General features: G+C 60.6%; 1 protein-coding gene across 7 annotated transcripts in view; it reads left to right on the top strand.

Annotated features, from left to right (window-relative positions):
- EVI5L (ecotropic viral integration site 5 like) overlaps window positions 1–12,851 on the top strand; it is a 29,810-nt gene that overhangs the window by 13,866 nt on the left and 3,093 nt on the right. For 3 of the 7 annotated variants that reach the window (XM_082652295.1, XM_082652292.1, XM_082652294.1), the window contains 9 exons: window positions 586–711; window positions 1,876–2,019; window positions 2,151–2,240; window positions 3,388–3,485; window positions 3,569–3,629; window positions 6,839–6,892; window positions 7,768–7,800; window positions 8,793–8,933; window positions 11,775–11,903. In XM_082652295.1, coding sequence (XP_082508421.1) covers window positions 586–711; window positions 1,876–2,019; window positions 2,151–2,240; window positions 3,388–3,485; window positions 3,569–3,629; window positions 6,839–6,892; window positions 7,768–7,800; window positions 8,793–8,933; window positions 11,775–11,903 — 876 coding nt within the window. Of the gene's footprint in view, window positions 1–585; window positions 712–1,875; window positions 2,020–2,150; window positions 2,241–3,387; window positions 3,486–3,568; window positions 3,630–6,838; window positions 6,893–7,767; window positions 7,801–8,792; window positions 8,934–11,657; window positions 11,904–12,851 lie in introns of all 7 variants that reach the window. The other 4 variants (XM_082652296.1, XM_082652293.1, XM_082652291.1 and 1 more) reach the window with 2 other exon arrangements.

The raw sequence follows: 12,851 nt of genomic DNA, 5'->3' as shown, positions 1-12,851 counted from the left end.
CATCAGGTGTCCTCCTAGGTCAGAACCTCCCTCTGTGTCCACCTGTGACCTCTGACAGTCTCCCAGCCAGGCCCCCAGGGGGTGAGCACAGAAGGCTGGCCACCTGTTCTGTCCCCTATCCCTTCCTAAGATTGGAGGGAGGGGTACGCCGTCCTACTCAGTCACCCCCCAGGGTTGGGTGGGACATTCAGGCTTAGGTCAGCCAGTGTGATGTTTATGGGGCTCGGGGTTTCCTCCAGAGAATCCAGCAGGCTTAGGAGGGGGAGAATGGAGATGGCTGGGAATGGACCAGAGGATGCCTCTACCGTGGGCTCTGGAGGTGGCCAGACCTGGGGTTCAAGTCCCAGCTCCACTGTTTCCTGCCAGGAGGCCTTGGGCAGGTGACTTCAGCCTCAGGAGGCTTCCTGTCATTGAAACAGGGTGATGATATTTACCAGAGAGGTTTGCTGTGTGGGTCCGGGCAGCCCGGCACTGTCCACGTTCAATAAAAGTAAATGGAGCAGAGACAAGCGAAGCCATAAGAAGAGCAGTGGGCGCCCCCGCCTCCCCACCCCCACTCACAGCCCCCTGCCCGCCCACCCCCAGATGCCCGAGGAGGAGGCCTTCTGTGTGTTCGTGCGGCTGATGCAGGAGTACCGCCTGCGGGAGCTCTTCAAGCCCAGCATGGCAGAGCTGGGGCTCTGCATCTACCAGTTCGAGTACATGCTACAGGTGAGTGGGCCCAGGGGCGGTCCCGCCTGCCCCCTCCTCTCCACCAGCCCACACCTACGGGTGCTAACGTCGGCCGTCCCGGCAAGTCTCTTTGACTGAAAATTCCACGCCTGAGAAATCACATCCAGACGTTCCAGCTCAGAGAGGGGCTCTACTCCCCAAGGGGCTGTAAAGCACTGCCCTGAAGTATGCTTTGAGGGACCAGGTAGGGGCCAGCCCTTTCCAGTGGGGGCTTCTCAGAGCTCGGGGCTCCCAGAGCCATTACGGCCAGGGTGGAGGGGTCAGCCTGGCTCAGACACACACACGGCGCCCTCCTGTCTGCTCCCTGGTGTGGCAGAAGGAGGGAAGGTGTCGTCTGCCTGCCTTTGCTGATTACTGGAGAACCGCAGCCGCCTCTGTTTATAAATAGCAGCCCCACAGGGCCCGCTCCTGGCTGGCAGAGAGAGCCGGTGTATGTGTGTACACACACACACACACGCACACACACACGCACACACGCACGCACGCCTGCTCTGCCACAGTGGGCAGGATGCACCCAGTAGTGAAAGCCCCCTTCCTCAGGCCCAGAGGATGGAGAGGTGCTGTCGGTCAAGGGGACCGGTAGTGCCAGCAAGCAGGTGTTCCAGGGCCACAGAGAAGGAGCAATCCCACCCCAGGCTGGGGAGCTGAGAGCTCCCGTGGTGAAGGAGCTGGCCGCCACCAAAGAGCTCCTGAGTCAGGAAGCCCAGGGCAGGCCGGGGGACAGCCCGAGGGTGTGTTCTCCCAGTGAAGGACCTCCAGGGGGTCCTACCACCTTCTCCAGCCTCAGTTCCCCCAGTTTCTGTCGCTTTCCAGCAGTCTGAAGTTCAGACCAGTCAGACAGGCATCCCTTGAGCGTTGCTGGGCGCAAAGCACAGAGCATTGTAGGAGGCGGTGGTGAGCGTCCCACAGGCAGCTGGGCCTCCTGCCATCCCTGTCCATGTCCCCACCTAGTGCTACTCAGAGCTCTGGGGTACTGCCGCCCCACCCAGAGACAGTGCGGGGTGCTGCCCAGGGCAGGTCAAGGAAGGCTCCCTGGAGGTGCAGGCACTGAGGCCTAGCACTTCCGGGTGGAGGGAGCCTGTGGTGCCGACAGCTGTGCCCAACACCCTCCTCATGGCGCCTGGCCTCCTCCCCCCACCCCAGGAGCAGCTCCCGGACCTGAACACCCACTTCCGCTCCCAGAGCTTCCACACGTCCATGTATGCCTCCTCCTGGTTCCTCACGCTCTTCCTGACCACCTTCCCACTGCCCGTTGCCACGCGTGTCTTTGACATCTTCATGTACGAGGTGAGGACCACATGCCCCTTCCTCTCTTGGCCACTCTGGATGGAGTGGAAACGATTGCAGGGCTCAGGGAGGGGTCGGAGGGCTCCCAGGAGAGCATGACCAGAGATGCACTACCCCCGCCTCCTTCGCAGGGCCTGGAGATCGTGTTCCGGGTGGGCCTTGCCCTGCTGCAGGTGAACCAGATGGAGCTGATGCAGCTGGACATGGAGGGGATGTCCCAGGTGGGCCAGGAGGGCCAGGGCGGGCAGGCTTGCCCCCCAGCAGGGGCACCTGGGCAGGTGGAGCCCTTCTGAGAGATGGGGAGGCCCTGGACTTCCTGAGCACCCTGATCCTTTCCCATCACCTCTGCGCCCCCCCAGGTCTCCATGGAGGACCGGGGTGGGGGGGGTGCCTGAGGAGACCCAGGCTCTGCCAGACACATCCCAGGGCCAGCAGCCTGGCAGCAGGGAGAGAGGAAGGCCCAGGCCGAGCCCTGGGAGTCCCTCCGCTTCACCTGCCCCCAGCTCTGTGTCCCCAGAGCCTAACATGGCAAATAGTAATACTGGCCAAACCAGGAGGCCTTGGGTGTGGTTTTGGCCCCAGCAACCAGGCCGGGCGAGGGCACAGGAGGGAGTGAGGGGTCTGGGGCAGACTCTCGCCCTGCCTCACCACAGCCTACCCCAGCTGCCCTGCCTGCTGAGAAGAGGCCGGCCTGCATCTCACCGCCATGTCCGCATCATGCAGGCCCCCGCCCCCTCCCAGCGTCCTCCAGCTGGTGCTTCAGGGAAGAATGCACAAAGGCCACAGTTGTGTCCACGAACACGGGCATCCATTGTCCGCAGCTGCCAGAGGGGCCAGCTGGGCTAGGGCGCGGGAGCCAGCCTGGCCCCGAACTTCAGCAAGCTGTGTCCACCCGGCAGCTTGCACTTAACTCTTTGCGGAGGTTCCCGGGGCCCCAGGCGAGCAGGCAGACCACTGACGGGTCCTCCCTCTGGCTTCCTCCACACCACCCCAATCCTTCAGCCTCTTCCGTCTCCTCTCACTGCCCCTGGGGCAGCGGCATGTCTCCCCCTTCCTCCGTGAAGGTCCTCTGTGCTCGGACCCCACCCACACCCACACCTGGCCTTCGCCCTCAGGAGCTCCCGAAGCCGCTTTCCCTGCACACAGAGGTCCTGGCTGCAGGCAGCTCCTTCTCATGGTTCCTGCTTCTCACACTCACTCACTCAACCCACACAACAGGCCAGGTGATGGCGAGGGCCCAGGCCGACCGGCTCTGGCCGTCCCTCCTGGTGTACCCAGGCCCTCCTCCAGGGGAGCAGGGTGCCGCAGGGGCTCAGGTGGCCCAGGTGGTCAGGGCCCGTGTGTCCGTGACCGCCCGTGTCCCCACAGTACTTCCAGAGGGTAATCCCCCATCAGTTCGACAGCTGCCCAGACAAGCTGATCCTCAAGGCTTACCAGGTCAAGTACAACCCCAAGAAGATGAAGAGGTCAGTACCGGGAGGCCAGGGTGCTGGCAGAAGCGGGGTCCCCGAGGGTGGGACAGTGAGCATGTCGGTCCTCTCCTCTGCAGGCTGGAGAAGGAGTACGCAGCCATGAAAAGCAAGGAGATGGAGGAGCAGATCGAGATCAAAGTGAGTCCCTGGTTGGCCTGGGCAGTGTTGGCGGGAAAGGGGGGGATGGTGGTGGTGGTGGTGGATATGCCCTTGGGAGCCCCCTCGATGGCCGCTAGAGGGCAGCCCACCCAGCGCGGGCCACACAGCAGGGGGTCCTTAGGCTCTGAGAGGTGGTCCCTCGGCCTGCCTGTCCTTTCACTCACCACCAGGCCGGCATGGGAGCAAGGCCCGCCGCCTCCCCCCCCCAGCACTGGGGACACAGTGGTGAACAGGGCCACTGAGATTCAACCTCCAGCCCTTTCCCCTCCCGGTGGTCTCAGGCTGGGACTGAAAGGTCCAACCCTCTCATCACAGGACTGGGTCCCCTGGCAAGCAGCACCATCCTTAGGGCGGGTGGGGGTGGGGCTTTCCAAAAGTCATCTCATTAACATAACAAAGACACCTTTATTCCTCTCCTCACTTAGGAAATTCCCAGGGTTTAGGAGCCTGTGCCAGGACCAGGGACAAAGACCAAGTATATATTCCTTGTAAATCACAATATCGTAGAGGGTTTTCTGGGTGTGCAGAGCCTCTGAACCCAGACGTCCCTCCATCTCTCCTTCCCTCTGCTGTCATCCCGCCAGACGTGATTTTGGTTATTCCCTCAAGAGGCGTTTAGTGAGAACTGTGTGTCAGAGTCACAGCAGGACTGAGGGCCCCCAGTCCAGTGGAGGTGGGGGACAGACACAAACACAAACACCAGCACAGCCTGGCTCTGTCCTCTTCAGGGGCAGAGTCCCACAGTGGCTGGGACTGGAGTTCCACAGACCAGAGTTCAAATCCCAGCTCTCCTACAGAGCAGCTGTGTGACCTGCAAGGAAGGTGAATTCACCTCTCTGAGCCTAAGTGTTCCCTTCTGCAAAATAGGGATGACGCTCTCCTGTTCAAATAATTATTATTATTAACCACCACCATCATCGTCATCCCTACCTCCTCTAGAAAGGCAGAGACAGAACCTAGGTTAGAATCCAGGTCACCTGCCACCCATACCTGAGTGGCGAAAGAGGGCATCATTGTCCTGGCCCCGTTTGTAAGTTTTTGAGAAATAGTCTTGTGTCCTGAATTTTTAAGCATCTCCCTTTCTCAGGAATGGCAGCTTTACTGATGCACCAGTCCAAACGTGTATGTGTGTTTTGCTCATGCACGGACAAGGGCCTGCTGCCATATGGTGACCATGATGGCTCAGCAGTAGGGAGGGACACAGCGGATCCTTAAACCACATTCCCAGCCTGGAATATTATCACTAGAGGAGACTGCGTGCCCCAAGGGCAGGGCAGGTGCCTTCTCCCCTGACCCTGCCCTGTGCCCTTTCACCTTTCGCCTGTTTAAAAATGTACCTGGGATTTGTTTTAATCAGGTATGGTGAGGTGACAGACACAGAGACAACTGCCTTCAAAAGAAGAGTTTATTACTCACAGGAGGGGGCACACTTCTGCATGCAGGGCCACATGAGGAAGCACCAGGGTGGGTCAGGAGGCAGAAGGAGAAAAGCATGGGCCAGAGCCCTTATTGTGGTTTCCACAGGAAGGGATGGGCGAGGCAGGGTAGGCAAGTTCAAGAGAGTTCAGGATTGGCTAGTTTGAATAATTTCCAGGCTCTGGGCTATAGGGGTGGTCCGTAGCTGTCCTGGAACAATTGAGAGCAGGGGAAATACTAGCTTGGTGTGCGAGAGTTAGATAAGGGAGGTGGGTGGGGGCATGGGCTCTGGATTGGCAGGTTTGCCTGTGGAAGGCAAGCTAGCAGGCAGGTTGTCTACTCTCCCTAGGAATTAGCTAGCCCTGGGAGGGGCAGTGCCTCCAGGATTAGCAAGGCCACAGGATGTCAAAACATCAAAAATACAGAAAAAAAGGGACTTCCCCGGCAGTCCAGTGGTTAAGACTCTGCGCCCCCACTGCAGGGGCCACAGGTTCAATCCCTGGTTGGGGAACTAAGATCCTGCATGCCGCATGGCAAAAAAAAGAAAAAATAAATTTAATAGTGTGATTAGTACATAGGCCCCCATAGTCCTTGTTCACTCCCTGTCTGGTTTTCCCTTGGGAGGAAGAGGAGAGAGGCGAGTTGTTGGTCGGTACATCCAGCTCTTCCAGGGATGGCTGAACTTGTGGCATCAATGCATTGAGGCCAGAAAGGGGGCAGACATTCCAGGGGTCAGGGGTCAGGACTCTGGTTCTGGATCCCTATGAGCAACAGAGACCTGTGCCGGCAACAGCTCTGACCCCAGCGAGCCGGGAGGCTCGGGCAAGACACTGCCTGCCTCTGACTCAGTTTCCCCTCCCATGACATGAGTCAGTGCCTGCCCATCAGTCAAGTCTGCAATCCTCTCTGACCAGAGTTGCTTCCTGGGAGTGCTCTGGGTGTTTCCATCGCCTGTTTCTCCCCGGTAGAAACCAGGCAGTGTTCTGTGTGATCCACAGGGAAGCAGGACCCTCACTAATCCGCCGATCAAAACTATTTCTGTACCCACTGCTTAAGGGGTACGTAGTTAGAAACTAGGTGCAAGGCAGATGTGAACCTCCCCTGCTTCCCAAAAGGCTGTGAGGGAACCTAAAACCACAAATATGTAACCAAGACTACCAGCACAGGATGGAAGGCGGAAGCAAGGAGACCATCTCCAGAACCCCAGCCGGGGGAAACTGACCACTCTTGGGTACAGCTGGCTCTCAGTGGGTTGCGGAAATGTAGTTGTCAAACTGAAAGAAGCATGTGTTCAGCAAGACCTCTTCCCCTGGACCCAGACTCTGAGTTTGTCCTCTGAGAATTCAACCCTGGCGCTCCAAGTGAAGCAGTGAGGGGGTGGGGCCTGTCTGTGAGCAGCTTCCCCCAAAACACAGAGGCCTTTGCCCTGTGGGAGGCGTCACATTGGCCCTTGACAGGCTCAAGCGTTGGGTAGAAACAGACTCCGGAGGAGGGACCACCCCCCCCAACGCCCCCCACCCCCTGCACACACAGTGCATAGCCATCAAAGTGATCACATTATTTTTACTGAACCAGAGTTTGTTTTTAAAAATAACACCTGGTGGACCATTCCAAACGGGAATTGGCCTTGACTGGTTTCTGGAATCACTGACCCAGAGCGAGAGACACTGGCGCTGTCCTCCCGGGAGGTGGCCTAGCCCTGCAGGGACAGCCGTCTGTGTGTACAGAAGCAGGCGGCGGGCTCTGACGTGCTCTCCCCTCTCCCCGCATAGAGGCTTCGGACAGAAAACCGGCTCCTCAAGCAGCGGATTGAGACCCTGGAGAAGGTGAGAGGTGTGGCCACCAGCCTGTGGCACCGAACCCTCCCAGTCCCGAGCAGGACCCAGCAGCCAGAGGGCCAGCCAGCCTCCTGCCCCGGGCGCCGCGCCCCACCCCCCCGAAGCCTGTGGCGTAAATCCCAGAGACCCCACCACAAGCCTCACTGAGATTTGGGCCGCTGTATAAATTTGGGACTGTGGCGAAACTTTGCTTGAGGAGGGATTGAGTTATAACCCTGCTAACTGCAAACACGGAAATCCATTTGTGCCCGGTGCCCTCCCGGGCTGCCTGGGTGCGGGCTGCTTGGACAAAAGAAAGGAGATAGGGTGGGGGAGAAGGGGGCGGCCTTGCACTGTTGAGGGGCTGCCATAGCCTTGACCCTGGCCCCCAACCTGTTTTTAAAGATGGGAGTAGAGACGGGGATCCTCTACTTCCAGCTCCCTACTCAGTCTTGCTTGACCCTCCACTGACCACACGGAGTAGGTGGAATTTGTTGCCCTTGCCCCAAAGCCTTGATTCTTGCTTTGCCTCCAAATTAAAATGCACCCACCGGGCCCAGTGCTTCCCTCCCCTGCCCCCTCCCCGGATGGCACCTCCTCACTCACGAGTGAGGCCCCCGCCTGGCGGCCCCCATGAGTGGCACCGCCCTCCCCACTCACACGCAGACCCCTCTCCAGGACGGAGCTGGCTCTGGCTTTGGTCTTCCTCTGGGTCCTCTCCTGCTGGTTCTCTGGTTCTCTGGTCTCACTCCTCTCTCCCTGCTTCTAGAGACAGTCCACTGCGTTAGTGACAAGTGGTTCTTGTCTGTCTCTCCCTCTCTCCTGTCCCCGCACCTTCTGCTCTGCCTCTTCCCCCTGTCGCTCGGAACCCCTCCACCGGGTAGGAGAGCGCTGCTCTGGCTGATAGGCTAATCCAGGTACTGTAGCTTTTCGTCTCCCGTTCCCACTTCTTCCTGGTCCCCACACATGACCACCACACCACCTCTTCCCTGGCCGCTGCCATCCCCCGGGGGGTGAGGGGGGCAGGCCTGGAGCTGCGCATGGGGGTGACTGGGGACCGCTTCCCCCGGGAGATAGAGGCTTCCCTCTGGGGGAGGGGCGTGCGTGTGAACGCGTGGTGCGTGTGGGCGCATCTGTGAGTGTACCCACACGCACATGAACAGGTTTCCTCCCACCAGGGGATACAGGTGGGGACCCAGGAGGGCTCGGGGACCCTGAGGCTGCATCAGCAACAGGCCCTGGTGTGTGCACGGCTGAGCCTCCCCAATACACACACACACACACACACACACACACCCCTTCCGGCCCCTCACGCTCTTCTCTGCTCCCACCTGCAAGGCCTGCCATCTTCTTTCACTCACCTGCTTCTGCTGCTGCCTCATCTTGAATGGCTTTATCTGGAAGCTTCTGCCCACTACCTAGTGGCTCTGAGCCTGGAACGGGGGGCCTAAATTGGGTGGGCTGAAGGGATGAGGCTGGGGGGGCCTTGGGCAGGTGGAAGTCCCGGGCTCCAGGACTGGAGAAGGCCCCGCGAGAGCTGTATCCCACCCCCTGACCTGGCCCTAAGGAGCCAGCCTCTGGGCCCTTGGCTACCCCCACATCCTCAGCGTCACCAGCAGAGCCCAGCCTCTGCTGTGCCATGTGCCCTGGATAAGGACTTCTTTCTCCTCACCTGGGACAGAGGCTGAGAGCCAGAGCCTGGACCCCGGGCGGCTGTGTTCCTCCAGGTTCCTCCCAGAGTGTCCTGTTCCTGCCGGTCCCCCCATCCCCAGGCCCCGTGGGGCGCCCCATCCCAGGCTCTGAGTGTGGGAGGCCTCACCCCTCTCCCTTCCGCCCCACCTCCACCCTCTCTGGGCTTCGCCTGGGGTGTGAGCAGAGGGTCACGGCCCCCTGTCCTCGCTGTGCTCAGGGGCAGGTGACACGAGCGCAGGAGGCTGAGGAGAATTACGTCATCAAGCGGGAGCTGGCAGTGGTGCGGCAGCAGTGCAGCTCAGCGGCCCAGGACCTGCAGAAGGCACAGAGCACCATCAGGCAATTGCAGGAGCAGCAGGTAGCAGGCTGGGTGGGCGGGGCCACCAGGGCCAGGCCACGCCCCATGCCCAGCTGCCTGCAGGGCTCTTGAGCAAATGGCTCCAAATCAGCCCTGCCTCAGTCCCTGGCCCGCCTGTTCCTTGCTGGGGGGCAGGGGACCCACAGCAGAGTGCAGATTCTTCCCCATCCTCAGCAGCGAACAGCCCCACACCCAGGGGTATCCCGTGTTTTCCGTTTCCCACCCCCCAATAGGGTGTCTGGCCTTCCACACTGAGAGCAAGGCAGTCACCCTCCCCGGGCCCCAGCCTCAGCACAAGAGCCCCTGGGAACCAGCTGTCCCTGCTGGGACCCCTCCTTCCACCGATGGGGCTGTGATTCCTTGGGGGAGCCCTGGTGTCTCCCCAGGGTCTGAAGGGCTGTTGGGCTGTTATCGAACTAAACCCGGGTCCGCTCACCTGACATGTAGCAAAGCCAATCTACCAACACTGGGTTGTGGCGAAGGAAAGTAAAGCATCTATTGCAAACAAGGAGAACAGGCAGCTCATGCTCAAAAGAACCCATAAAGTCCCCAATGGCTTTTAGGCAGGGGTTTGTAAAGACGGTGTTGGGGGAGAGGGTCCTAGGATGCATGACCAGCTCATGGACCTCCTTCTGGCTGGTTGGTGGGGAGGTAACAGGGTGATGTTTCAAGAATCTCCGTCATCAGCCTTCTGGTTCCAACCAGGCGGGGGTGCATGCTTGTGTTCAGCATGTAGTCACCATCCTCCACCTGGCTGGGGGTCCCAGTTCCTGCAGAACAGCTCAGAGATCCATGTCAGATGGTTATATCTGTGTCCCTTCAGGAGGACCTTGGCGTCCTGTGACCTGCTGTCCTCATTAACTGCTTGCTGCGTTCTGGAACTCAGGGAAGGCCTAGGAGACTAAAGCCTTTTTCTACAAACAAGCAATGGGGACACCAAAGGGTTTTTGTACTTGGGAAGGCCCCACAGGGTCCTGCTCGGTTTCAATCCCCCGTTTTCTTCGAAACTTGCCAATCCTGATGGGGGGAGGGGTGGCACAGAAAGGCAGTAAAGTTTTGGATGGAGAGGTTAATCCTAAGCTTGGCAGGGGAACTCAGCTTTAGGGGGACTCAGTTTCAGGGCTTCCCCGGCGGGGCCAGCCATGCAGGGCAGGACCTGGGACAAGGGAGAGGGTAACTCCTTCCAGCGCCCAGCACTTTGCCCTCGGAAGAGGGTCTGGCCTGTGCCCACCAGTCTGAGCCGGTGAGATGGGGGTGAGGGGGCAGCCCAAGTCTGTTGTGGGGTCATGAACTTCGGATGGGTAGTGGGAGGACCCATGGGCTGGAGCACTGCAGAGAGTCCGCTTCTCCCAGAGAGGGCTTTCAGAACTTTCCTCCAGCCGTACCCAGCAGGCTGCCTGCCTCATGTGGCAACCCACCAGCAGCTGCAGCCTGCAAACTCAGCATGCGTGCCCCAGCGCAGGTCCCAGAGGGGCAGGGAAGGATGCTGTAGGCTCCCTGCGATCCAGGGCTGAACCCAGCAGGGCCTGGCAGTGAGCTGGGGGCAGGGGTGTTTGGGGGGTCCCTGATTTGGAGAAACCACAGGGTGCTCAAGAAACAGTAGGTGGAGACAGAAGGGTCATTCGCTGAGGAGGGCCCCCTCACCCAGGCCTGGAGACCTGGCCTGAGGGGTGCAAGCTGATTCTTCGCTCCCAGGTCCAGGGGGGTGGAACTTAACCTTTGTTGCTCACCTGCATCCACCTCCTGCCCCACAACTTCGAGTGCTGTAGCCCCACCTGGCTCTGAAGCAGCCAGGCCAGTGGGGAAACTGAGGCTGGGCTAACCCCACCCATGGCATGATGCCCCCTCTCAGGCCAGTCAGAGAGGCATTCACCTGCCACCTCTGAGCTCTGGCCTTTAGGGCCTGATCAGAGCTGGGTGAGGCAGGGAGGCCGCTGCAGGCAGAGGGAGGGAGTGCGGGAGGTGCCAGTGCAGCCCCTGAGCACCGTCTCCAGAGGCTACTGGAGGAGGTGCAGCCTGGCAAGAGGTTGGCATGGGGCCCAGAGCCCATCTGAGCCAAGGGAGAGCCACTGGTACGCATGGGCCTCAGAGACCCCCAGTGGTCAAGGGCAGCGAGCAGACCTGGGCAGCTAGACAGATGGGGGAAGAGGGTGGCAGCTGCCCTGCCAGGCTCCCCGGGCAGCAAGATGCAGGCCCCGCTCTGACCCCAGGGGCTGCCCTCCCCCACTGGCCAGGTTTGTTTTGTTTTGGCCATGCCACGCGGCATGCAGGATCCTATTTCCCCGACCAGGGATCGAACCTGTGCCCCCTGCAGTGGAAGTGCGGAGTCTTAACCACAGGACCGCCAGGGAAGTCCCACGGCCAGGTCTTCTTTATTGGGCCCACCCATCACCCCTGGGACTCCTAGGGTACCTTTGAGAAGCCCCTGGGCACTGACCAAGAAAGGAGTCTCAGCAAACTCTTTCCCCATCTGCCCCATGCCACCCTCACCCTGTGGTTAGGCCACGGGCCACACACAGGAAGGGGTCCCCGGAGAACTCACCCTCCGTCCTCATCCCAGTGATCCTGGGAACCAGTCACTGGTGTCCCTTTCCATGGCATCCTGAGGCCATGGAAAGTCCCCTCTGTTTCCAGGACCCCTAGACACAGAGCATCAGGGCCCCCATGGCATCCGGCCCCTCCGGCAGATCCGGAGTTTCTCCTCACCCCCCTCTCCACCCACAGCCCGGCCCTGGAGGTGGACGGGGTGGGGCCAGGCCTGGGCCCACAGCCGGCTGGCAGGAAGACTGCCCCCCTCTGGCCACAGCCTGGGGCCCAACGCAGCCCTCTGCCCGCCCCCAGGATAACCCGCGCCTCACCGAGGACTTTGTGGCCCACCTGGAGACAGAGCTGGAGCAGTCACGGCTGCGGGAGACCGAGACCCTGGGGGCCCTGCGGGAGATGCAGGACAAGGTTCTAGACATGGAGAAGGTGCGACTGGGCAGGTGCTGGGGGAACCATGGGGAAGGGGAGATGACAAGAGGCCCTAGCCAAGGAGAAGGGGCGGCCAGGGGGACCAGTGGGACAGGCCCTGGAGTCAGAGCCCCCTGCCCCAGCAGCCCCCAAGGAGCTCAGGGCACCTCCCTCGGCCCCTGCCTCCTTCTCCTTGGTCTCCACACCAGGGTCAGGGCAGATGGGAAGTTGGGCCCCTCACCCTCAGACCCTCTCAAGCCCTGGAGGTACATACGTGCGTGTGCGCGCACACACACACACACACACACATACACATACACACACACACACACACACACACACACACACACACACACACGAGCATACAAAAAGCAACACGACTCCACAAGGGGTGCGCCCACCCTCATGTGCCAGGCACCAGGCCACCAGTGCGGTGGCCTTCATGGGCTCCCTGGGCTGTATGTGTCCCCTTCAGGCCCTGGGTTCCAGGATGGAGAGGGGGAAGGGAAGGCCAAGGCCCAGGCCCATCAGGGCTGCTCCCCTCCATGGAGACACCACCCAGGGGGCCATCCTCTCCCACCTGCAGCCCTGCAGGGGGCACCAGGCCTCTTGGTCCTTTCCCAGCTCCTTCCACACTGGTTGTCTCAATTCCCAAGGCGCTGCCAGAAGGGAGGTGCCCCGGCCACCAGAGGGCAGCACTCACCCACTTGCAGGAGCCATGCCCCCCACCTCCAAGCTGCGCTATTTTGGGTGCCCTCCCAGGTGGGGTGTCTCTGCCACAGCCTTGCATGGGGCCATCGGCCTCTCGGTCCCCAACTTCCCGCCTGCCCAGAGCTGGGCTTTCCACCCCCTCCCTCCACATCAGAGGGAAATGTGGGACAAGTAGGTCTGCCACCCCCCGCCACCCCAACTCCCAGACTCAAACGAGGGTCAGGGAGAACATCATGCAGCAAGTTGGCTTTTGGT

The sequence above is a fragment of the Grampus griseus genome (genome assembly GCF_964374135.1).
Source record: "Grampus griseus genome assembly, chromosome: 3".
Taxonomy (NCBI): domain Eukaryota; kingdom Metazoa; phylum Chordata; class Mammalia; order Artiodactyla; family Delphinidae; genus Grampus; species Grampus griseus.
The sequence above is the reverse complement of the archived record's forward strand: the minus strand, read 5'-3'. Positions and strand labels throughout refer to the sequence as shown.